The sequence below is a fragment of the Oncorhynchus mykiss genome, chromosome 32 (genome assembly GCF_013265735.2).
Source record: "Oncorhynchus mykiss isolate Arlee chromosome 32, USDA_OmykA_1.1, whole genome shotgun sequence".
In the NCBI taxonomy this organism is placed as follows: domain Eukaryota; kingdom Metazoa; phylum Chordata; class Actinopteri; order Salmoniformes; family Salmonidae; genus Oncorhynchus; species Oncorhynchus mykiss.
Window position 1 is genome coordinate 9,067,605 of NC_050572.1, and position 25,832 is coordinate 9,093,436.

At 43.5% G+C, this 25,832-nt stretch overlaps 1 protein-coding gene across 10 annotated transcripts in view; it reads left to right on the forward strand.

Annotated features, from left to right (window-relative positions):
* Positions 1–25,832, forward strand: part of LOC110489366 (protein 4.1-like) — a 115,901-nt gene that overhangs the window by 21,009 nt on the left and 69,060 nt on the right. For 8 of the 10 annotated variants that reach the window (XM_036970783.1, XM_036970787.1, XM_036970790.1 and 5 more), the window contains 10 exons: positions 1,727–2,017; positions 4,689–4,793; positions 11,275–11,317; positions 11,637–11,681; positions 11,939–12,014; positions 13,117–13,335; positions 13,900–13,987; positions 17,333–17,485; positions 17,681–17,781; positions 22,265–22,440. In XM_036970783.1, the coding sequence (XP_036826678.1) occupies positions 1,727–2,017; positions 4,689–4,793; positions 11,275–11,317; positions 11,637–11,681; positions 11,939–12,014; positions 13,117–13,335; positions 13,900–13,987; positions 17,333–17,485; positions 17,681–17,781; positions 22,265–22,440 (1,297 nt within the window). The remainder of the gene's footprint in view (positions 1–1,726; positions 2,018–4,688; positions 4,794–11,274; positions 11,318–11,636; positions 11,682–11,938; positions 12,015–13,116; positions 13,336–13,899; positions 13,988–17,332; positions 17,486–17,680; positions 17,782–22,264; positions 22,441–25,832) is intronic. The other 2 variants (XM_036970784.1, XM_036970788.1) reach the window with 2 other exon arrangements.

Consider the following 25,832-nt stretch of genomic DNA (forward strand, 5'->3'; position numbering starts at 1 on the left):
TGGAGTCATTAAAACTTGTTTTTCAACCACTCCACAAATTTCTTGTTAACAAACTATAGTTTTGGCAAGTCGGTTAGGACATCTACTTTGTGCATGACACAAGTAATTTTTCCAACAAATGTTTACAGGCAGGTTATATCACTTATAATTCACTGTATCACAATTCCAGTGGGTCAGAAGTTTACATACACTAAGTTGACTGTACCTTTAAACAGCTTGGAAAATTCCAGAAAATGATGTCATGGCTTTAGAAGCTTCTGATAGGCTAATTGACATCATTTGCGTCAATTGGAGGTGTACCTGTGGATGTATTTCAAGGCCTACCTTCAAACTCAGTGCCTCTTTGCTTGACATCATGGGAAAATCAAAAGAAATCAGCCAAGACCTCAGAAAAAAAGATTGTAGACCTCCACAAGTCTGGTTCATTCATCTTTGGGAGCAATTTCCAAACGCCTGAAGGTACCACGTTCATCTAGACAAACAATGGTACACAAGTATAAACACCATGGGACCACGCAGCCGTCATACCGCTCAGGAAGGAGACGCGTTCTGTGTCCTAGAGATGAACGTACTTTGGTGCGAAAAGTGCAAATCAATCCCAGAACAACAGCAAAGGATCTTGTGAAGATGCTGGAGGAAACAGGTACAAAAGTATCTATATCCACAGTAAAAACGAGACCTATGTCGACATAACCTGAAACTCCGTTCAGCAAGGTAGAAGCCACTGCTCCAAACCGCCATAAAAAAGCCAGACTACGGTTTGCAACTGAACACGGGGACAAAGTTCGTACATTTGGAGAAATGTCCTTTGGTCTGATGAAACAAAAATAGAACTGTTTGGCCACAATGACCATCGTTATGTTTGGAGGAAAAAGGAGGAGGCTTGCAAGCCGAAGAACACCATCCCAACCATGAAGTACGGGGGTGGCAGCATCATGTTGTGGGGGTGCTTTGCTGCAGGAGGGACTGGTGCACTTCACATACTAGATAGCATCATGTGGTTGGAAAATTACGTGGAGACATGGACGCAAATGGGTCTTCTAAATAGACAATGACCCCTAAGCATACTTCCAAAGTTGTGGGAAAATGGCTTAAGGACAACAAAGTCAAGGTATTGGAGTGGCCATCACAAAGCCCTGACCTCAAACCTACAGGAATTTTGTTGGCAGAACTGAAAAAGCGTGTGCGAGCAAGGAGGCCTACAAACCTGACTCAGTTACACCAGCTCTGTCAGGAGGAATGGGCCAAAATTCACCCAATTTATTGTGGGAAGCTTGTGGAAGGCTACCTGAAATGTTTGACCCAAGTTAATCAATTTAAAGGCAATGCACCAAATACTAATTGAGTGTACGTAAACTTCTGACCCACTGGGAATGTGATGAAAGGAATAAAAGTTAAAATAAATATTTTTTTCTACTATTATACTGACATTTCACATTCTTAAAATAAAGTGGTGATCCTAACTGACCTAAGACAGGGAATTGTTACTAGTATTTCAGGATTTGTGAAAAACTGAGTTTAAATGTATTTGGCTGAGGTGTATGTAAACTTCCGACTTCAACTGTATCAATATCATGTCTTTGTCGTTTGTAAAGTTGTTTGTTCTGTGTAGCTTTAAGCAAGCATGTTTGTCTTACACACAGATGCAAATGTGTCCATGTGTGTGTTTTTGGAATGAATATAAAATGGAATGTGTTAAAAATGTGTCTTGTGTCTTTTCCTCCAGCCTGTCCAGGTAGACCAGAAGGAAGACCCCGAGAAAGACTCGGAGGACGAGGGGGGAGAGACGGACAAGGAGAAAAGACAAGAGGACAGTGCCCAGGAGAAGGAGAAAAAGGAGGAGGACCCTGAGGGAGTGGGAGAAGGAAGAGAGGGCGAGGAGGGGGAGGGAGAGAAAGGGCTAAAGGAGAAGATAGCGGAGGAAGACGCTCAACCTCCTAAGGCTCCCCGTCGACCCAGGATCATGCAAATTAAAGTTACACTGCTGGACGACACTCTGTATGAGTGTGAGCTGGATGTAAGTCCCAATATTATCAAATCATTCTTTATTATCGCTGGAATCCTAGGATACATAGCCTGGGGGATCCAGGACGGTTTGTGCTGTCTTGCCAAATCCTATAAACTTGTCCGATTTGTTCATTCAGTACCAGTCAAAAGGTTGGACACACTATGAAATAACACATATGGAATCATGTAGTAACCAAAACAAATCAAATGTTAAACAAATCAGAATCTATTTTATATTTGAGATTTTTCAAAGTAGCCACCTTTTGCCAGGATGAGCGTTGCACACTCATTCTCTCAACCAGCTTCACCTGGAATGCTTTTCTAACAGTCTTGAAGGATTTCCCACATATGCTGAGCACTTGTTGGCTGCTTGTCCTTCACCCTGCGGTCCAACTCATCCCAAACCATCTCAATTAGGTTGAGGTCAGGTGATTGTGGAGGCCAGGCTTTGATGTCTTCTCTATTATTCTACAATGTACAGTAGAAAATAGTTTTTAAACTTTTTAAAAAACTTTTTAAAAAACTTGAATGAGTGGGTGTGTCCAAACTTTTGACTTGCACCGTACATACATATACAGTTAAAGTCGGAAGTTTACATAAACTTAGGTTGGAGTCATTAAAACTCGTTTTTCAAACACTCTACAAATGTCTTGTTAACAAACTATAGTTTTGGCAAGTCCGTTAGGACATCTACTTTGTGCATGACACAAGTCATTTTCATTTTAAGTAATACATGACTTTAACCCATTTTATAAGAGATTCCCAAAAATTGAAAATATTCCAGGCATTTTTATATATAATCTCCTGCCGTACTTTATCAAAAGCCTTTTCAAAGTCAGCTATGAATAGCAGGACTGGTTTCCCAGATATTTCCCAGTGTTCTATTATTTCCAATATATCGTCCATGTAAAATGCCTTTCTGATTAGAATGAATAATATCCGACAACTGCTTTTTAATTCTGTGCGCTATATATATTGCTAGACTGGCTTTTTCGGGTACAGTGCCTTCCGAAAGTATTCAGACCCCTTGACTTTTTCCACATTTTCTTACGTTACAGCCTTATTCTAAAATTGATTAAATTAATTATTTTCCTCATTAATCTACACACAATATCCCAAAATGACAAAGCGAAAACAGTTTTTTATAAATGTTTACAAATATATTAAAAACATAAATACCGTATTTACATAATTATTCTGATCTTTTGCTATGAGACTCAAAATTGAGATCAGGTGCATCCTGTTTCCATTGATCGTCCTTGAGATGTTTCTACAACTTGATTGGAGTCCACCTGTGGTAAATTAAATTGATTGGACATGACTTGGAAATGCACACACCTGTCTATATAAGGTCCCACAGTTGACAGTGCATGTCAGAGCAAAACCAAGCCATGAGGTCGAATGAATTGTCCGTAGAGCTCCGAGACAGGATTGTGTCGAGGCACAGATCTGGGGAAGGGTGCCAAAAAAATCAAGGTCAAGAACACAGTGGCCTCCATCATTCTTAAATGGAGAAGTTTGGAAGATTCTTCCCAGAGCTGGCATCCTGGCCAAACTGAGCCATCAGGGGAGAAGGGCCTTGGCCAGTGAGGTGAACAAGAACCCGATGGTCACTCTGACAGAGCTCCAGATTTCCTCTATGGAGATGGGAGAACCTTCCAGAAGGACAACTATCTCTGTAGCACTCCACCAATCAGGCCTTTATGGTAGAGTGGCCAGACGGAAGCCACTCCTCAGTAAAAGGCACATGCCAGCCTGCTTGGAGTTTGCCAAAATGCACTTAAAGACTCTCAGACCATGAGAAACAAGATTCTCTGGTGCGATGAAACCTGGATTGAACTCTTTGGACTGAATGCCAAGCGTCACGCCTGGAGAAAACCTGGCACCATCCCTACAATTAAGCATGGTGGTGGCAGCATCATGCTGTGGGGATGTTTTTCAGCGTCAGGGACTGGGTGACAAGTCAGGATCGAGGAAAAGATGAATGGAGAAAAGTACAGAGATCCTTGATGAAAACCTGCTCCAGAGCGCTCAGGACCTCAGACTGGGGCGAAGGTTCACCTTCTAACAGAGCAACGACCCTAAGCACACAGCCAAGACAACGCAGGAGTGGCTTCAGAACAAGTCTCTGAATGTCCTTGAGTGGCCCAGTCAGAGTCCAGACTTGAACCCGATCAAACATCTCTGGAAAGACTTGAAAATAGCTGTGCAATGATGCTACCCATCCAACCTGACAGCGCTTGAGAGGATCTGCAGAGAAGAAGGGGAGAAACTCTCCAAATACCGGTGTGCCAAGCTTGTAGCGTCACACCCAAGAAGACTCGAGGCTGTACTCACTGCCAAAGGTGCTTCAACAAAGTACTGAGTAAAAACGGTGTGAATACTTATGTACATGTGATATTTCAGTTGATTTTTCTCATCAATTCTTTTTTTTTTTTATACAACTTGTTTTTGCTTTGCTTTGTCTTTATGGGGTATTGTGTGTAGATTGATGAGGGGAAAAAAGCAATTTAATCCATTTTAGATTTTTTTTGTTTGTATTTTTTTTAGAAAAAGTCAGTGGGTCGGAATAGTTTCAGGAGACACGGTATCTCTCCTGCTTTTAGAAACATGGTCAATTCACTACACAGTTAAAGACAGGTTTATTATGTCTCTGTATGACATCTCTCTCTTCCCTGTAGAAACATGCCAAAGGTGTGGAGCTGTTCACCAAGGTGTGTGACCACCTCAACCTGCTGGAGAGAGACTACTACGGTCTGGCCATCTGGGAGTCGCCCTCCATGAAGGTCTGTTGCTCAAAGTTTCCAAACTGTTTTTTGCTTTGTGACCCACAAGTTGAGGTGTCTTTTGAGTTGTCACCTGATTGGCTGAATACCCCGGGGCGCGCGAGGTGGTTGGAGTTATCACCTGATTGGCTGAATACCCCGGGGCGCGCGAGGTGGTTGGAGTTGTCACCTGATTGGCTGAAAACCCCGGGGCGCGCGAGGTGGTTGGAGTTGTCATGACAGAAATATGATGCCAAGTTTTCAAACTATCGGTGGTTTCTATTGAGAGGATATATGAAGCAATCTGTGCATTTGAACAACAGCATCAATACACCTATTTCACTTTTGCATGTCAAAAACCAAATGACCACATGCTGCCACGGTTTAGAACGGATTAGATTAAACTATTTTGAGCGAGCAGGCAGCTCACGCACAAACGAGTGCACCAGGGAGAACTCAACAAGCATGCAGATGATATAAGGGAAAACGCATTATCTAACTGGGGATAGCTGGCTAACATAATGTCACAAAGTATTATCTAACTGGTGATAGCTGGCTAACATAATGTCACGAAGCATTATCTAACTGGGGATAGCTGGCTAACATAATGTCACAAAGCATTATCTAACTGGGGATAGCTGGCTGACATAATGTCACAAAGCATTATCTAACTGGGGATAGCTGGCTAACATAATGTCACAAAGCATTATCTAACTGGGGATAGCTGGCTAACATAATGTCACAAAGCATTATCTAACTGGGGATAGCTGGCTAACATAATGTCACAAAGCATTATCTAACTGGGGATAGCTGGCTAACATAATGTCACAAAGCATTATCTAACTAGGGATAGCTGGCTAACATAATGTCACGAAGCATTATCTAACTGGGGATAGCTAGCTAACATAATGTCACAAAGCATTATCTAACTGGGGATAGCTGGCTAACATAATGTCACAAAGCATTATCTAACTGGGGATAGCTGGCTAACATAATGTCACAAAGCATTATCTAACTGGGGATAGCTGGCTAACATAATGTCACAAAGCATTATCTAACTGGGGATAGCTGGCTAACATAATGTCACGAAGCATTATCTAACTGGGGATAGCTGGCTAACATAATGTCACGAAGTATTATCTAACTGGGGATAGCGGGCTAACATAATGTCACAAAGCATTATCTAACTGGGGATAGCTGGCTAACATAATGTCACAAAGCATTATCTAACTGGGGATAGCTGGCTAACATAATGTCACAAAGTATTATCTAACTGGGGATAGCTGGCTAACATAATGTCACAAAGTATTATCTAACTGGGGATAGCTGGCTAACATAATGTCACAAAGCATTATCTAACTGGGGATAGCTGGCTAACATAATGTCACAAAGTATTATCTAACTGGGGATAGCTGGCTAACATAATGTCACGAAGTATTATCTAACTGGGGATAGCTGGCTAACATAATGTCACAAAGTATTATCTAACTGGGGATAGCTGGCTAACATAATGTCACGAAGCATTATCTAACTGGGGATAGCTGGCTAACATAATGTCACAAAGTATTATCTAACTGGGGATAGCTGGCTAACATAATGTCACAAAGTATTATCTAACTGGGGATAGCTGGCTAACATAATGTCACGAAGCATTATCTAACTGGGGATAGCTGGCTAACATAATGTCACAAAGCATTATCTAACTGGGGATAGCTGGCTAACATAATGTCACAAAGCATTATCTAACTGGGGATAGCTGGCTAACATAATGTCACAAAGCATTATCTAACTGGGGATGGCTGGCTAACATAATGTCACAAAGCATTATCTAACTGGGGATAGCTGGCTAACATAATGTCACAAAGCATTATCTAACTGGGGATAGCTGGCTAACATAATGTCACAAAGTATTATCTAACTGGGGATAGCTGGCTAACATAATGTCACGAAGCATTATCTAACTGGGGATAGCTGGCTAACATAATGTCACAAAGCATTATCTAACTGGGGATAGCTGGCTAACATAATGTCACAAAGCATTATCTAACTGGGGATAGCTGGCTAACATAATGTGACAAAGTATTATCTAACTGGGGATAGCTGGCTAACATAATGTCACAAAGCATTATCTAACTGGGGATAGCTGGCTAACATAATGTCACAAAGCATTATCTAACTGGGGATAGCTGGCTAACATAATGTCACAAAGCATTATCTAACTGGGGATAGCTGGCTAACATAATGTCACAAAGCATTATCTAACTGGGGATAGCTGGCTAACATAATGTCACAAAGCATTATCTAACTGGGGATAGCGGGCTAACATAATGTCACAAAGCATTATCTAACTGGGGATAGCTGGCTAACATAATGTCACAAAGCATTATCTAACTGGGGATAGCTGGCTAACATAATGTCACAAAGCATTATCTAACTGGGGATAGCTGGCTAACATAATGTCACAAAGCATTATCTAACTGGGGATAGCTGGCTAACATAATGTCACAAAGCATTATCTAACTGGGGATAGCTGGCTAACATAATGTCACAAAGCATTATCTAACTGGGGATAGCTGGCTAACATAATGTCACAAAGCATTATCTAACTGGGGATAGCTGGCTAACATAATGTCACAAAGCATTATCTAACTGGGGATAGCTGGCTAACATAATGTCACAAAGCATTATCTAACTGGGGATAGCTGGCTAACATAATGTCACAAAGCATTATCTAACTGGGGATAGCTGGCTAACATAATGTCACAAAGCATTATCTAACTGGGGATAGCTGGCTAACATAATGTCACAAAGCATTATCTAACTGGGGATAGCTGGCTAACATAATGTCACAAAGCATTATCTAACTGGGGATAGCTGGCTAACATAATGTCACAAAGCATTATCTAACTGGGGATAGCTGGCTAACATAATGTCACAAAGCATTATCTAACTGGGGATAGCTGGCTAACATAATGTCACAAAGCATTATCTAACTGGGGAGAGGTAGCTAACACTTCACAAAGCATGATGCGCTAGCCAGGTAACTTTCATTCTGAAATACACTATGTTTACAAAAGTATGTGGACACTCCTTCAAATTAGTGGATTCAGCTATTTCAGCCACACCCATTGCTCACAGGTATATGAAATCGAGCACACAGCCATGCAATCTCCATAGGACACAATAGCAGTAGAATGACCTTACTGAAGAGCTCAGTGACTTTCAACGTAGCACCGTCATAGGATGCCACCTTTCCAACAAGTCAGTTTGTAAAATGTCTTCCCTGCTAGAGCTGCCATGGTCAACTGTAAGTGCTGTTATTGTGAAGTGGAAACGTCTAGGAGTAACAACCGCTCAGCCGTGAAGTGACAGGCTATACAAGCTAACAGAACAGGACCTCCAAGTGCTGAAGCGTATAGTGCGTCTATCTGTCATGTATTGTCATGTTGTGTCTTTCTGTCCTTTCCTTTCACCCTGTCTCCCTCTGCTGGTCGTATTAGGTTACCTTTTCTCCCCCGCTTTCCCCCAGCTGTTCCTTGTCTCCTCTTGACTACCTCGTCACCCCTTCTCCCACCTGTTCCCCTTTTCCCTCTGATTAGTCCCCTATATCTCTCTCTGTTTTTGTTCCTGTCCTTGTCGGATTCTTGTTTGTTGTGTTTCATGCCTGAGCCAGACTATCGTCATGTTTGCTGTAACCTTGTCCTGTCCTGTCGGAATCTGCCGGTCTATCTGAGCCTACCTATGTTTGGTTATTAAAGAAGCTCTGTTTAAGTTAGTTCGCTTTTGGGTCCTCATTCACTCACCGTAACACTATCCTCCGTTGCAACACTCACTACCAACTTCCAAACTGTCTTTGGAAGCAACATCAGCACAAGAACTGTTCGTCAGGAGCTTCATGAAATGGGTCACAAGCCTAAGCTCAGCATACACAATGCCAAGCGTCGGCTGGAGTGGTGTTAAGCTCACCACCATTGGACTCTGGAGCAGTGGAAATGAGTTCTCTGGAGTGATGAATCACACTTCACCGTCTGGCAGTCCGACGGACGAATCTGGGTTTCTGGGAGATGTCAGAAGAACGCTACCTGCCCCAATGCATAGTGCCAACTGTAAAGTTTGGTGGAGGAGGAATAATTGTCTGGGGCTGATTTTCATGGTTCGGGGTCCTTCGTTCCAGTGAAGAGAAATCTTAAAGCTACGATTCTGGGCTTCTCTCCAATGTTCCAACATCTAGTGGAAAGCCTTCCCAGAATAGTGGAGGTTGTTATAGCAGCAAACGGGTGACCAACTCCATATTAATACCCATGATTTTGGAATGAAATGTTCAACGAGCTGGTGTCCACATACCATTGGTCAAGGTGTGTAACTTTATATTTCCAAGTTAGTCAGATTTGAGTTTAGAAAGACTCATGAGAGCCAACTAGCTAGCAAGCTACCAGCTAGCTATATCTAGCTGCTTATCAAAGGTAGATAACTGGTTAATCTCACACAAAAAAATGACCACATTTTTTTTTTCTCAATGTCTCCAAACATTACTGTAGCTGGTTAATTCATTTGATCATGCTTTGTGATGCACCAGGTTTTATGCTGTTTTAGTCCACAGAACATGACAGTGGAACCTGATGAACCACATGGGGAAACAATCAAGTTGGCCAGCCAACTTCATACTCTTTGGTTCTACCAGATCCTTGATGAGATGGTTCTAGCTAGTGAATCCCTCTGTCCTCGGACTCTTGTTAGATGAAGTTGTCCGGTTTATCAGGTCTCAGGCTCCCATGACTGTTATGAATATTTATTTACAAGTTAATTAATTACAATTAGCCTTTTGCTTTAGTGCCGTCTGTACCTGATCGAGCACATCTAGCCTCGCGTGCGGAAGCCATCTGGCGCGACAGTCATTGGGAGAGAGACTAGAGCAGACCCAGAAGTTCTGACTGAACGCGAATTTAAGCCCCAGGATGGTTTGTTTACTTTATGCTGCTATGATTTCTGCTATGGAATCCTGCGATTTTGTTGGGGCAGTTCCTCACCTCATTGTAAATTGTTGGCAAAGCAATCCCCAAGAAGTGTTCTCACGGCCTATGCGCCCACGGAAGAGGAGCGGCTGCTGCTGGCGGTCACTGTGGAGCAGAGTAGTAAGTAACAGCTTGTTATGAACAATATATTTTAATCTGGAAAATGTACAAATTTACTATAAGCATTTAAAATCCATGAATTACATGATATGTCATATTTTTTTACCAATCACAAGTGGGGTACCGCCCCTAACGCCCTAATTGACTGGTTGACTGGGGGAAAAACATACACAGACCAAAGAATAAGTCAAATATATATTCTTCTGCAAAATGTCTTGATAAACTTGGGAATTCATTTTTCCGTCGGTGATAGCAAGCTGTCCAGGCCCTGAGGCAGCAAAGCAGCCCCAAACCATGATGCTCCCTCCACCATACTTTACAGTTGGGAGGAGGTTTTGATGTTGGTGTGCTGTGCCTTTTTTTCTCCACACATACTGTTGTGTGTTCCTTCCAAACAACTCAACTGTAGTTTCATCTGTCCACAGAATATTTTGCCAGTAGCGCTGTGGAACATCCAGGTGCACTTTAGCGAACTTCAGACGTGCAGCAATGTTTTTTTTGGACAGCAGTGGCTTCTTCCGTGGTGTCCTCCCATGAACACCATTCTTGTTTTGTGTTTTACATATCATAGACTCGTCAACATAAATGTTAGCATGCTCCAGAGATTTCTGTAAATCTTTAGCTGACACTCTAGGATTCTTCTTAACCTCATTGATCATTCTGCGCTGTGCTCTTGCCGTCATCTTTGCAGGATGGCCACTCCTAGGGAGAGTAGCAACAGTGCTGAACTTTCTCCATTTATAGACAATTTGTCTTACCGTGGACTGATGAACATCAAGACTTTTAGAGATACTTTATAACCCTTTCCAGCTTTTTGCAGGTCAACAATTCTTAATCTTAGGTCTTCTGAGATCTCTTTTGTGGAGGCATGGTTCACATCAGGCAATGCTTCTTGTGAATAGCAAACTCAAATGTTTGTGAGTGTTTTTTATAGGGCAAGGCAGCTCTAACCAACATCTCCAATCTCATCTCATTGATTGGACTCCGGGTTAGCTGACTCCTGACTCCAATTAGCTTTAGGAGAAGCCATTAGTCTAGGGGTTCACATACTTTTTCCTACCTACACTGTGAATGTTTACATTATGTATTCAATATAGACAAGAACAATTCTAATAATTAGTGTTATTAGTTTAAGCACACAATGTGTGTCTATTGTTGTGACTTAGATTAAAGATCAGATCAAATTTGATGACCAATTTATTCAGAAATCCAGGTATTTCCAAAGGGTTCACATACTTTTTTCTTGCCACTGTAGATACTGTACATATTAGACACATGCTTCTTGTATCTAGTGTTTGATGTTCAGTTATAATTGGAGCCACGTCTGAGTCCTTGTTTTGTCTGATGATGTTCCTTCTCATCTTCCACAGACCTGGATGGATTTCACCAAGGAGATCCGCAGGCAGGTTCAAGGTGAGGCTTCTGCTTTGTTCTCATTGTGTAGAGCCTATCTTGTAACCTCTTGCTAAATTCATGGTAATTATTCTGTAGGTGCGTTAGTAAATTTCCTCCAGCGTCAGGCAGTGCGCTCTGGGCCTTTTCGTAAGTTCAGAGCGTTTCTCTCTCGCACACTGGGGGCGTTCTGATCGCACAGCGGAAGTCGAGCACCACCAGTTAACCGGATAAAGTTGGCTGGCTTGCTAGCTTCTTCCTCGAACACGCCCTGAATGTGGAAAGGCTGTACACCTCACCGTGACACTTCCTCGTTTCATTTTCTGCTCCACCTACGTAGGTGCAAAGTTAGACAAGATCTGTGCAGACGCACAATCATGTACAGGTGAGACGAAAATACCGTCGTCATTCATTACTCAGGGGGGGGGTATTCATTAGTGCACGCCGTAGCTAAACGTTTTGGAACGCAAATGTGCGTTTCTTATTGAACAAGTTCATGTTATTCCCTTACAGTCAGTTTTGTTTCCGTTTGGTGCCTATTGAATACGACCCAGGTTTTTCAAAACATCGCTGTGCATGTTTTAACAAGAGGAAAGTGTTACCGTGATGTGAATGTGTTTTGATGACAGATTATTTCCTCAGGCACCAATTATGACTTTACCTTCAATGTGAAGTTCTATCCACCCGACCCAGCCCAGCTTTCTGAAGACATCACCAGGTAAACCTCTACCTGCTCCTCTGTCTGGTTTCTCTCTGCTAGTCTTCTCTCGGTCTCTGTTAGTCTTCTCTCTGTCTCTGCTAGTCTGCTCTCTGTCTCTGCTAGTCTGCTCTCTGTCTCTGTTAGTCTTCTCTCTGTCTCTGTTAGTCTTCTCTCTGTCTCTGCTAGTCTTCTCTCTGTCTCTGTTAGTCTGCTCTCTGTCTCTGCTAGTCTGCTCTCTGTCTCTGCCAGTCTTCTCTCTGTCTCTGTTAGTCTTCTCTCTGTCTCTGCTAGTCTTCCCTCTGTCTCTGCTAGTCTGCTCTCTGTCTCTGTTAGTCTTCTCTCTGTCTCTGCTAGTCTGCTCTCTGTCTCTGCTAGTCTGCTCTCTGTCTCTGCTAGTCTGCTCTCTATCTCTGCCACTCTTCTCTCTGTCTCTGCTAGTCTGCTCTCTGTCTCTGTTAGTCTTCTCTCTGTCTCTGCTAGTCTGCTCTCTGTCTCTGCTAGTCTTCTCTCTGTCTCTGCTAGTCTGCTCTCTGTCTCTGCTAGTCTTCCCTCTGTCTCTGCTAGTCTGCTCTCTGTCTCTGCTAGTCTGCTCTCTGTCTCTGCTAGTCTGCTCTCTGTCTCTTCTAGTCTACTCTCTGTCTCTGCTAGTCTGCTCTCTGTCTCTGCTAGTCTTCTCTCTGTCTGCTTGTTCCCTACATAGTGCATATTTTGACCAGAGCCCTATAGGGAATATGGTGCCATTTGGGATGCTTTATCTCTCTGTTGCTGCTTCCTGGAAGCCCTGTGGTCTGTGACCTCATGCTGACCTCTAGCTTTGTTTGTGTACAACAGGTATTCTGCCTGTGTGTGTGTGTGTTTGTGTACGACAGGTATTCTGTGCGTGTGTACGACAGGTTTTCTTAATAGGACAACGGTAGGAAATATATTTAATTGTTAACACAAATGTTTTTCTTTAAAATTAAGAAAACTTCCTTTTTCCTGCCAGGAGTCGCTGACTATCTTCAGTTTGCTCCATTGTCAATATGCACCTTGGTTTGAAAAGGACTTAGTCTATTGTCAATATGCACCTTGGTTTGAAAAGGACTTAGTCACACCCCTTTATTTATCTTCACCTGGCCAGGTACTACCTGTGTCTCCAGCTGCGTAAGGACATCCTGGGGGGCCGTCTACCCTGCTCCTTTGTCACACTGGCCCTTCTGGGATCCTACGCACTGCAGTCCGAGCTGGGGGAGTACGACCCAGAGACACACGCACCTGACTACGCCAAGGACCTGAGGCTGGCCCCGGGACAAACCAAGGGACTGGAGGAGAAAGTCATGGAGTTGCATAAGACATACAGGTCATGGCGGGGTTTTAATACACACAGACACACAAACACACATACACATACACATACACACACACATCCTTCCCCAACACACACACATATACACACACACACACACATACACAAACACACACATACATATAAACACACACACACACATATACACACACACATACACACCAATACATACACATATTCACACACACACACACACATACACACATATACACACACACACACATATATACACATGCATATACACACACACAAACACACACACTGGCATAGAGACACATGCCATACAGTATACTCAACAGAATGCCCACACACAAGACCTTCAGATTAGGAGGGAGGTGGTTGTACTGGATGCATAGGGTCACCTGTGTGCACTATTATGTAAATCAGTGTTATGTAAATCATTGTTATGTAAATCATTGTTATGTGAATCAGTGTTATGTGAATCATTGTCACAGCAGGAATGTGCTACTCATAATTAATCTGTAATGCCAGAGTCATTCACGCTACTGTATGATACCATATTGCTTCTTGCTAATGTGGCGTCTGTCCCATCTACAGGTCGATGAGTCCAGCACAGGCAGACATGGCCTTTCTGGAGAACGCCAAGAAACTAGCCATGTACGGAGTGGACCTGCACCAGGCCAAGGTAATGTAGAGTTACAACCCAGGCCAAGGTAATGTAGGGTTACAACCCAGGCCAAGGTAACGTAGAGTCACAGCCCAGGCAAGGTAACGTACTATAGAGTCATAACCCAGGCCAAGGTAATGTAGAGTTACAACCCAGGCCAAGGTAACATACTGTAGAGTCATAACCCAGGCCAAGGTAATGTAGAGTCACAATCCAGGCCTAGGTAATGTAGAGTCACAATCCAGGCCAAGGTAATGTAGAGTCACAACCCAGGCCAAGGTAATGTAGAGTCACAACCCAGGCCTAGGTAATGTAGAGTCACAACCCAGCCCAAGGTAACGTACTGTAGGGTCCCAACCCAGGCCAAGGTAATGTAGAGTCACAATCCATGCCAAGGTAATGTAGGGTCACAACCCATGCCAAGGTAATGTAGTCACAACCCAGGCCAAGGTAATGTAGTCACAACCCAGGCCAAGGTAACGTAGAGTCACAACCCATGCCAAGGTAATGTAGTCACAACCCAGGCCAAGGTAATGTAGAGTCACAACCCAGGCCAAGGTAATGTAGAGTCACAACCCAGGCCAAGGTAATGTAGGGTCACAACCCAGGCCAAGGTAACGTACTGTAGGGTCACAACCCAGGCCAAGGTAATGTAGGGTCACAACCCAGGCCAAGGTAATGTAGGGTCACAACCCAGGCCAAGGTAATGTAGGGTCACAACCCAGGCCAAGGTAATGTAGGGTCACAACCCAGGCCAAGGTAATGTAGGGTCACAACCCAGGCCAAGGTAATGTAGGGACACAACCCAGGCCAAGGTAATGTAGGGTCACAACCCAGGCCAAGGTAATGTAGGGTCACAACCCAGGCCAAGGTAATGTAGTCACAACCCAGGCCAAGGTAATGTAGTCACAACCCAGGCCAAGGTAATGTAGTCACAACCCAGGCCAAGGTAATGTAGTCACAACCCAGGCCAAGGTAATGTAGTCACAACCCAGGCCAAGGTAATGTAGTCACAACCCAGGCCAAGGTAATGTAGTCACAACCCAGGCCAAGGTAATGTAGAGTCACAACCCAGGCCAAGGTAATGTAGAGTCACAACCCAGGCCAAGGTAATGTAGGGTCACAACCCAGGCCAAGGTAACGTACTGTAGGGTCACAACCCAGGCCAAGGTAATGTAGGGTCACAACCCAGGCCAAGGTAATGTAGGGTCACAACCCAGGCCAAGGTAATGTAGGGTCACAACCCAGGCCAAGGTAATGTAGGGTCACAACCCAGGCCAAGGTAATGTAGGGTCACAACCCAGGCCAAGGTAATGTAGGGACACAACCCAGGCCAAGGTAATGTAGGGTCACAACCCAGGCCAAGGTAATGTAGGGTCACAACCCAGGCCAAGGTAATGTAGTCACAACCCAGGCCAAGGTAATGTAGTCACAACCCAGGCCAAGGTAATGTAGTCACAACCCAGGCCAAGGTAATGTAGTCACAACCCAGGCCAAGGTAATGTAGTCACAACCCAGGCCAAGGTAATGTAGTCACAACCCAGGCCAAGGTAATGTAGTCACAACCCAGGCCAAGGTAATGTAGTCACAACCCAGGCCAAGGTAATGTAGTCACAACCCAGGCCAAGGTAATGTAGAGTCACAACCCAGGCCAAGGTAATGTAGAGTCACAACCCAGGCCAAGGTAATGTAGGGTCACAACCCAGGCCAAGGTAACGTACTGTAGGGTCACAACCCAGGCCAAGGTAATGTAGGGTCACAACCCAGGCCAAGGTAATGTAGGGTCACAACCCAGGCCAAGGTAATGTAGGGTCACAACCCAGGCCAAGGTAATGTAGGGTCACAACCCAGGCCAAGGTAATGTAGGGTCACAACCCAGGCCAAGGTAATGTAGGGACACAACCCAGGCCAAGGTAATGTAGGGTCACAACCCAGGCCAAGGTAATGTAGGGTCACAACCCAGGCCAAGGTAATGTAGTCACAACCCAGGCCAAGGTAATGTAGTCACAACCCAGGCCAAGGTAATGTAGTCACAACCCAGGCCAAGGTAATGTAGTCACAACCCAGGCCAAGGTAATGTAGTCACAACCCAGGCCAAGGTAATGTAGTCACAACCCAGGCCAAGGTAATGTAGTCACAACCCAGGCCAAGGTAATGTAGTCACAACCCAGGCCAAGGTAATGTAGTCACAACCCAGGCCAAGGTAACGTGTTTGGTTAGCTACAGTGCTAAAGCTTTTTATAGTGTTTGGTTAGCTACAGTGCTAAAGCTTTTTATAGTGTTTGGTTAGCTACAGTGCTAAAGCTTTTTTTAGTGTTTGGTTAGCTACAGTGCTAAAGCTTTTTATAGTGTTTGGTTAGCTACAGTGCTAACACATTTCCACTACTGAAAAGTGAATGAAGGTGCTGCGTAGTGACATCACATTGTTGTTGATGTGTGAATAATATGTTAGTTTAGTTAGGCAACCTGTAAAGGGACACGTGTGTTTTAGATCAGATAGTCCCTCAGTGTCCTCCCTGTCTTGTCCGCTGGAGTTCAGTTAAATCACATCTGGGTAGAGCAGGCCTGACGATGATAACAAGGTTGCGTCCCAACTGGCACACTATTCCCTTCATAGTGAATTACTTTTGACCAGGGCCCCTTCAAAGATAGTTCACTATAGAGTGCTTCTACATCTGCATTGCTTGCTGTTTATGTTTTTAATTTATTTTTTAGGCAGGGTTTCTGTATAAGCACTTTGCGACATCTGCCGATGTAAAAAAAAAAAAAGGGGGGGGCTTTATAAATACATTTGATTTGATTTGATATAGGCTGCCATCTGGGACTCGGTCACGGTGTTTTACATAGTTAGAGGTTATAACACCCACTCACCTCCTGTCTGCTGCAGTGTAGCCTACGTTAGCTGTGGAGTCAGTGTTCGTGTCTGTCCCTCTGTCCCCCCCCCCCCCCCCAAAAAAAACGGAGTAACGCGTGCCTCTGTCAGACCACCGTTTTAATAGCAGAAATGAGGTCAATCTGTTTGTATCAGAGATGCAGGGATTTAAATAAAATATGGAGGTCATTATCCTGCCCCCCAGTGGTGGGTTGGTGTCATTGCATTAAAATGCAATCAGTGTAAAGTGAATGGTATACTGTAAATCTGAGCGCAATCATAAAAATGTTCCAGCAGTCTTGCATTTGAAGAGTTTTACACTCTCTCTTTCTCTCTCTGTCTGTCTGTCTCTCTCTCTCTTTCTCTCTCTCTGTCTGTCTGTCTGTCTGTCTGTCTGTCTGTCTGTCTGTCTGTCTGTCTGTCTGTGTCTCTCTCTCTCTCTCTTTCTCTCTCTCTCTCTGTCTCTCCCCCCTCACCTCACCTCTCTCCAGGATCTAGATGGAGTGGACATCATGCTGGGTGTTTGTTCTGGGGGTTTGATGGTCTACAAGGACAAGTTGAGGATCAACCGGTTCCCCTGGCCTAAAGTCCTCAAGGTCTCCTACAAACGCAGCAGCTTCTTCATCAAGATACGCCCCTCAGAGGTCAACTTTATTTCTGTTTGTTTGTTTGTTTGCGTGTGGTTTAGACCCCCCCCCCCCCCCAAGAGGCCCTACTCTCCCAGGAGTCAGATCCACAGTACAGCTCTAATATATCAAAGTGACTAGTTTACGTGTTAAATCAATGGGTTTGTGGCTGTAGTCCTCTGCTAATAGGAGGGTGTTGACCTGCTCTTCCAGCAGCTGGAGCATTACGAAAGTGCCATTGGTTTCAAACTGCCAAACTACAAGGCCTCCAAGAAGCTGTGGAAAGTGTGTGTGGAGCATCACACCTTCTTCAGGTAAGAGAGCAGCACACTGTTGAAACCCCCCGTGACAGGTTCAATCATTCTCACATTACTATTGTATTACAAGGAGAAGGGCCATAGATACATTATTACAGTAGTAATACATTGTTACAATATGGCTATATATTCCTGTAGTTATATGTAGTTTAGTTACTCGCACTGACTGTAATATGGGGATGGTCTTATCTACCTTAGTGAATGAACTGACTGTAATATGGGGTGTCTTATCTACCTTAGTGAATGAACTGACTGTAATATGGGGTGTCTTATCTACCTTAGTGAATGAACTGACTGTAATATGGGGTGTCTTATCTACCTTAGTGAATGAACTGACTGTAATATGGGGTGTCTTACCTACCTTAGTGAATGAACTGACTGTAATATGGGGTGTCTTATCTACCTTAGTGAATGAACTGACTGTAATATGGGGTGGTCTTACCTACCTTAGTGAATGAACTGACTGTAATATGGGGTGGTCTTACCTACCTTAGTGAATGAACTGACTGTAATATGGGGTGGTCTTACCTACCTTAGTGAATGAACTGACTGTAATATGGGGTTGTCTTATCTACCTTAGTGAATGAACTGACTGTAATATGGGGATGGTCTTATCTACCTTAGTGAATGAACTGACTGTAATATGGTCTTATCTACCTTAGTGAATGAACTGACTGTAATATGGGGTGGTCTTACCTACCTTAGTGAATGAACTGACTGTAATATGGGGTTGTCTTATCTACCTTAGTGAATGAACTGACTGTAATATGGGGTTGGTCTTATCTACCTTAGTGAATGAACTGACTGTAATATGGGGTTGTCTTATCTACCTTAGTGAATGAACTGACTGTAATATGGGGATGGTCTTATCTACCTTAGTGAATGAACTGACTGTAATATGGGGTTGTCTTATCTACCTTAGTGAATGAACTGACTGTAATATGGGGTGGTCTTATCTACCTTAGTGAATGAACTGACTGTAATATGGTCTTACCTACCTTAGTGAATGAACTGACTGTAATATGGGGTGTCTTATCTACCTTAGTGAATGAACTGACTGTAATATGGTCTTATCTACCTTAGTGAATGAACTGACTGTAATATGGGGTGTCTTACCTACCTTAGTGAATGAACTGACTGTAATATGGGGTGGTCTTACCTACCTTAGTGAATGAACTGACTGTAATATGGGGTGTCTTACCTACCTTAGTGAATGAACTGACTGTAATATGGGGTGGTCTTACCTACCTTAGTGAATGAACTGACTGTAATATGGGGTGGTCTTATCTACCTTAGTGAATGAACTGACTGTAATATGGGGTGTCTTATCTACCTTAGTGAATGAACTGACTGTAATATGGTCTTATCTACCTTAGTGAATGAACTGACTGTAATATGGGGTGGTCTTACCTACCTTAGTGAATGAACTGACTGTAATATGGGGTGGTCTTACCTACCTTAGTGAATGAACTGACTGTAATATGGGGTGTCTTACCTACCTTAGTGAATGAACTGACTGTAATATGGTCTTATCTACCTTAGTGAATGAACTGACTGTAATATGGGGTGGTCTTACCTACCTTAGTGAATGAACTGACTGTAATATGGGGTGGTCTTACCTACCTTAGTGAATGAACTGACTGTAATATGGGGTGGTCTTACCTACCTTAGTGAATGAACTGACTGTAATATGGGGTGTCTTACCTACCTTAGTGAATGAACTGACTGTAATATGGTCTTATCTACCTTAGTGAATGAACTGACTGTAATATGGGGTTGTCTTATCTACCTTAGTGAATGAACTGACTGTAATATGGGGTGTCTTACCTACCTTAGTGAATGAACTGACTGTAATATGGGGTGGTCTTACCTACCTTAGTGAATGAACTGACTGTAATATGGGGTGGTCTTATCTACCTTAGTGAATGAACTGACTGTAATATGGGGTGTCTTATCTACCTTAGTGAATGAACTGACTGTAATATGGTCTTATCTACCTTAGTGAATGAACTGACTGTAATATGGGGTGGTCTTACCTACCTTAGTGAATGAACTGACTGTAATATGGGGTGGTCTTACCTACCTTAGTGAATGAACTGACTGTAATATGGGGTGTCTTACCTACCTTAGTGAATGAACTGACTGTAATATGGTCTTATCTACCTTAGTGAATGAACTGACTGTAATATGGGGTGGTCTTACCTACCTTAGTGAATGAACTGACTGTAATATGGGGTGGTCTTACCTACCTTAGTGAATGAACTGACTGTAATATGGGGTGGTCTTACCTACCTTAGTGAATGAACTGACTGTAATATGGGGTGTCTTACCTACCTTAGTGAATGAACTGACTGTAATATGGTCTTATCTACCTTAGTGAATGAACTGACTGTAATATGGGGTTGTCTTATCTACCTTAGTGAATGAACTGACTGTAATATGGGGTGTCTTACCTACCTTAGTGAATGAACTGACTGTAATATGGGGTGGTCTTACCTACCTTAGTGAATGAACTGACTGTAATATGGGGTGGTCTTACCTACCTTAGTGAATGAACTGACTGTAATATGGGGTGTCTTACCTACCTTAGTGAATGAACTGACTGTAATATGGGGTGGTCTTACCTACCTTAGTGAATGAACTGACTGTAATATGGGGTGGTCTTACCTACCTTAGTGAATGAACTGACTGTAATATGGGGTGGTCTTACCTACCTTAGTGAATGAACTGACTGTAATATGGGGTGTCTTACCTACCTTAGTGAATGAACTGACTGTAATATGGGGTGGTCTTACCTACCTTAGTGAATGAACTGACTGTAATATGGGGTGGTCTTATCTACCTTAGTGAATGAACTGACTGTAATATGGGGTGTCTTATCTACCTTAGTGAATGAACTGACTGTAATATGGTCTTATCTACCTTAGTGAATGAACTGACTGTAATATGGGGTGGTCTTACCTACCTTAGTGAATTAACTGACTGTAATATGGGGTGTCTTACCTACCTTAGTGAATGAACTGACTGTAATATGGTCTTATCTACCTTAGTGAATGAACTGACTGTAATATGGGGTGGTCTTACCTACCTTAGTGAATGAACTGACTGTAATATGGGGTGGTCTTACCTACCTTAGTGAATGAACTGACTGTAATATGGGGTGGTCTTACCTACCTTAGTGAATGAACTGACTGTAGTATGGGGTTGGTCTTATCTACCTTAGTGAATGAACTGACTGTAATATGGGGTTGTCTTACCTACCTTAGTGAATTAACTGACTGTAATATGGGGTTGGTCTTATCTACCTTAGTGAATGAACTGACTGTAATATGGGGTGTCTTATCTACCTTAGTGAATGAACTGACTGTAGTATGGGGTTGGTCTTATCTACCTTAGTGAATGAACTGACTGTAATATGGGGTTGTCTTACCTACCTTAGTGAATGAACTGACTGTAATATGGGGTTGGTCTTATCTACCTTAGTGAATGAACTGACTGTAGTATGGGGTTGGTCTTATCTAAGTCGATCTGGATAAAAGCATATGCTAAATGACTCAAATGTAAAAATGTAAATTTCCAGGTTGACCTCTCCTGAGGTGGCTATCGCTCCCAGGAAGTTACATATTATAGTTATGTATTTATAGATATTTATATAAATGTTCCTCTGTCTCCATTTCCAGGTTGACCTCTACTGAGGTGGCTATCGCTCCCAGGAAGTTACATATTATAGTTATGTATTTATAGATATTTATATAAATGTTCCTCTGTCTCCATTTCCAGGTTGACCTCTACTGAGGTGGCTATCGCTCCCAGGAAGTTACATATTATAGTTATGTATTTATAGATATTTATATAAATGTTCCTCTGTCTCCATTTCCAGGTTGACCTCTACTGAGGTGGCTATCGCTCCCAGGAAGTTACATATTATAGTTATGTATTTATAGATATTTATATAAATGTTCCTCTGTCTCCATTTCCAGGTTGACCTCTACTGAGGTGGCTATCGCTCCCAGGAAGTTACATATTATAGTTATGTATTTATAGATATTTATATAAATGTTCCTCTGTCTCCATTTCCAGGTTGACCTCTACTGAGGTGGCTACCACTCCCAGGAAGTTACATATTATAGTTATGTATTTATAGATATTTATATAAATGTTCCTCTGTCTCCATTTCCAGGTTGACCTCTACTGAGGTGGCTATCGCTCCCAGGAAGTTACATATTATAGTTATGTATTTATAGATATTTATATAAATGTTCCTCTGTCTCCATTTCCAGGTTGACCTCTACTGAGGTGGCTATCGCTCCCAGGAAGTTACATATTATAGTTATGTATTTATAGATATTTATATAAATGTTCCTCTGTCTCCATTTCCAGGTTGACCTCTACTGAGGTGGCTATCGCTCCCAGGAAGTTACATATTATAGTTATGTATTTATAGATATTTATATAAATGTTCCTCTGTCTCCATTTCCAGGTTGACCTCTACTGAGGTGGCTACCACTCCCAGGAAGTTCCTAGTGCTGGGTTCTAAGTTCCGCTATAGTGGGCGGACCCAGGCCCAGACCCGCCAGGCCAGCTCTATGATTGACAGGCCAGCCCCCCTATTCCAACGCTCGGCCAGCAAGAGGAACTCACGCAGCATGGACGAAGGTTTGTTGAATGGGACTGTGTGTGGTGGGGAGGGAGGGAGGGAGGGAGGGAAGGGTTGGTGTTTGTGTGTGTCTGAAGTCTGTGTGTGTCTAGAGAGAGAGAGAGAGAGAGAGAGAGAGAGAGAGAGAGAGAGAGAGAGAGAGAGAGCGAGAGAGAGAGTGTGTGTGAGAGCGAGAGAGAGAGAGAGAGAGAGAGTGTGTGTGAGAACGAGAGTGTGTGCGAGAGAGAGAGAGAGAGAGAGAGAGAGAGAGAGAGAGAGAGAGAGAGAGAGAGAGAGTGTGTGTGAGAGCGAGAGAGAGAGAGAGAGAGAGAGAGAGAGAGAGAGAGAGAGAGAGAGAGAGAGAGAGAGAGAGAGAGAGAGAGTGTGTGTGAGAACGAGAGAGAGAGAGAGTGTGTGTGAGAACGAGAGAGAGAGAGAGAGAGAGAGAGTGTGTGTGAGAACGAGAGAGAGAGAGAGAGAGAGTGTGTGTGAGAACGAGAGAGAGAGAGAGAGAGAGAGAGTGTGTGTGAGAACGAGAGAGAGAGCGAGAGAGAGAGTGTGTGTGAGAACGAGAGAGAGAGCGAGAGAGAGAGTGTGTGTGAGAACGAGAGAGAGAGCGAGAGAGAGAGTGTGTGTGAGAACGAGAGTGTGTGTGAGAGCGAGAGAGAGAGAGAGAGAGAGAGAGAGTGTGTGTGTGAGAGCGAGAGAGAGAGAGAGAGCGAGAGAGAGAGTGTGTGTGAGAGCGAGAGAGAGAGAGAGAGAGAGAGAGAGAGAGAGAGAGAGAGAGAGAGAGAGAGAGAGAGAGAGAGAGAGTGTGTGAGAACGAGAGAGAGAGAGAGAGAGAGAGAGAGAGAGTGTGTGTGAGAACGAGAGAGAGAGAGAGTGTGTGTGAGAACGAGAGAGAGAGAGAGAGAGAGAGAGTGTGTGTGAGAACGAGAGAGAGAGAGAGAGAGAGAGAGAGTGTGTGTGAGAACGAGAGTGTGTGTGAGAGCGAGAGAGAGAGAGAGAGAGAGAGAGTGTGTGTGAGAACGAGAGAGAGAGAGAGAGAGAGAGAGAGTGTGTGTGAGAACGAGAGAGAGAGCGAGAGAGAGAGTGTGTGTGAGAACGAGAGTGTGTGTGAGAGCGAGAGAGAGAGAGAGAGAGAGAGAGAGAGAGAGAGAGAGAGAGAGAGAGAGAGAGAGAGAGAGAGAGAGAGAGAGAGAGAGAGAGAGAGAGAGAGAGAGAGTGTGTGTGAGAGCGAGAGAGAGAGAGAGAGAGAGAGAGAGAGAGAGAGAGAGAGAGAGAGAGAGAGTGTGTGTGAGAACGAGAGAGAGAGAGAGAGAGAGAGAGTGTGTGTGAGAACGAGAGAGAGAGAGAGAGAGAGTACTGTTTACTGAGAGAGAGTTCCGGAGTTCCAAATTGAGCAGCTGCTGAAAAATGAGCTCCTGTATATATTGAGATTTAAATGGTTTTTTAGAGTGAAGTACATCGAAAAAATCAAAAGAAAACTGCAAGACTCAATAGAAGACAATACAAGCAACAAACCAAAAAGACAGGATTTTGAAAAAGTAACTATTTTTCATAAAATTATACAGTTATCTTAGCTAGCTGAATTGTTAGCTGAATTGTTTACATGTTGCTAAGCAGTTGCTAGGGACTCTCCTGGAAGAAGCTAGCTAGCTTACAAAGAATAACAAAAAAAATATCTAGTTAACAGAAGAAAGGAAGACAAAATAAGGACAAAATAAGGACAGAAGAAAAAGGAAAAGAAAAAAGGACAACAAAGTGAAACAGTCCTCTGAAGAAACAAGAGAGCATTATACAAGAAACAGCACTTCTATTGCAACATTGTAGCCAACATCACCAGCGTTGCTATGGAAATTGTTTACCCACCAGACATCCAAACAGAGAAAGCTAAGAAAAGTTTCAAAGGTTTGTTGATGGGACAGAACCATGAATGCCTGTTTGCAGATCTTACCAGTTACAAAACAAGAGCAAATTTAATTTTTAATACCAATCGAGGGAACATATGGAAAAAGGTTATTTGCAACCATTTCCCTTTCTCAAAAAAGAGGGGCATCAGCCAAGGATGTCAGATCAGCATTTTTGAAGAAGCTGACCAGAGCAACACATATCAAACAGTAAACTTATATAATAATGGAACTGTATTGATACAAGGCAATGATTCAAGCCTCCAGGCTTTTGAGAATAGGTTTGCTACCCTAAAAGAAGACGCTGACATCATCTCAGAAAATGAGGAAAAAGTCAAGGAGGGAGATGGAGAAAAGCAGACCCCAATGGTCTCTGTGACCCAGCAGGAAGCCCTCAACGTCCCTTTACCTACCTCACCTGCAGCAGACAGAGTCAAGGACATGACAATTTCAATAAGAACACCTGCTATGCAACGTTTCCACAACACCCTCTCTCTAGTCGAAGCAGAGGTCATAGAACTCAGAGAGAAGAAGCTTCAAGAGGAGGACACTGTCCAGAAACTCAAAGAAGAGATGAAACAGTTCAGGGAGGAGAGCAGAGCATCCATAGCTACATTAGAAAGCAGAATGGACAAGCTGAGTCAGACAAATGATGACCTCAGAGACCATCTGAGCACAACTAGAAAGGAGCTCGAACAAAAAGAGAGGTACATTGACACCCTCAACCGGCAGAGAGTCATTGTGTCCTCTGCATCTAGAAAACATGTCCACCAGCTTGGTACAACACAAGCAGAACCTGAGACCAGCATGGCCTCCACTACACAGCTGGATGACACTGCACCAGCCTACCAGTCTGCTCCAGCCCAGGTCAACCTACCAGCCTCTCAGTCTGCTCCAGCCCAGGTCAACCTACCAGCCTCCCAGTCTGCTCCAGCCCAGGTCAGAATACCAGCCTCCCAGTCTGCTCCAGCCCAGGTTAACCTACCAGCCTCCCAGTCTGCTCCAGCCCAGGTCAACCTACCAGCCTCCCAGTCTGCTCCAGCCCAGGTCAGAATACCAGCCTCCCAGTCTGCTCCAGCCCAGGTTAACCTACCAGCCTCCCAGTCTGCTCCAGCCCAGGTCAGAATACCAGACTCCCAGTCTGCTCCACCCAGACAATCACCCACAACTGCAATTCTAATTGATTCAAATGGGAAGTTCTTAGTCCAGGAAAGATTATTCCCTAGACACCAGGTGTATAAGTTCTGGTGTCCTACAACTGAGAGTGCAATGCAGCTACTCAGTCAGACCAGGATTGACACCCCTGACAACATCATCATCCACACTGGCACAAACGACCTTCATGCCAAAGGTGAAAATGTATCTGGGGCAGTGAGAAGAGTGGCAGAACGGGCACAGGCTATGTTCCCAACAACCAATATAGTTGTGTCCACCCTCCTACCAAGAAAAGACTTCCCAGAAAAGTTGATCGACAAAATAAATCAACAGATCACTGTGGACTG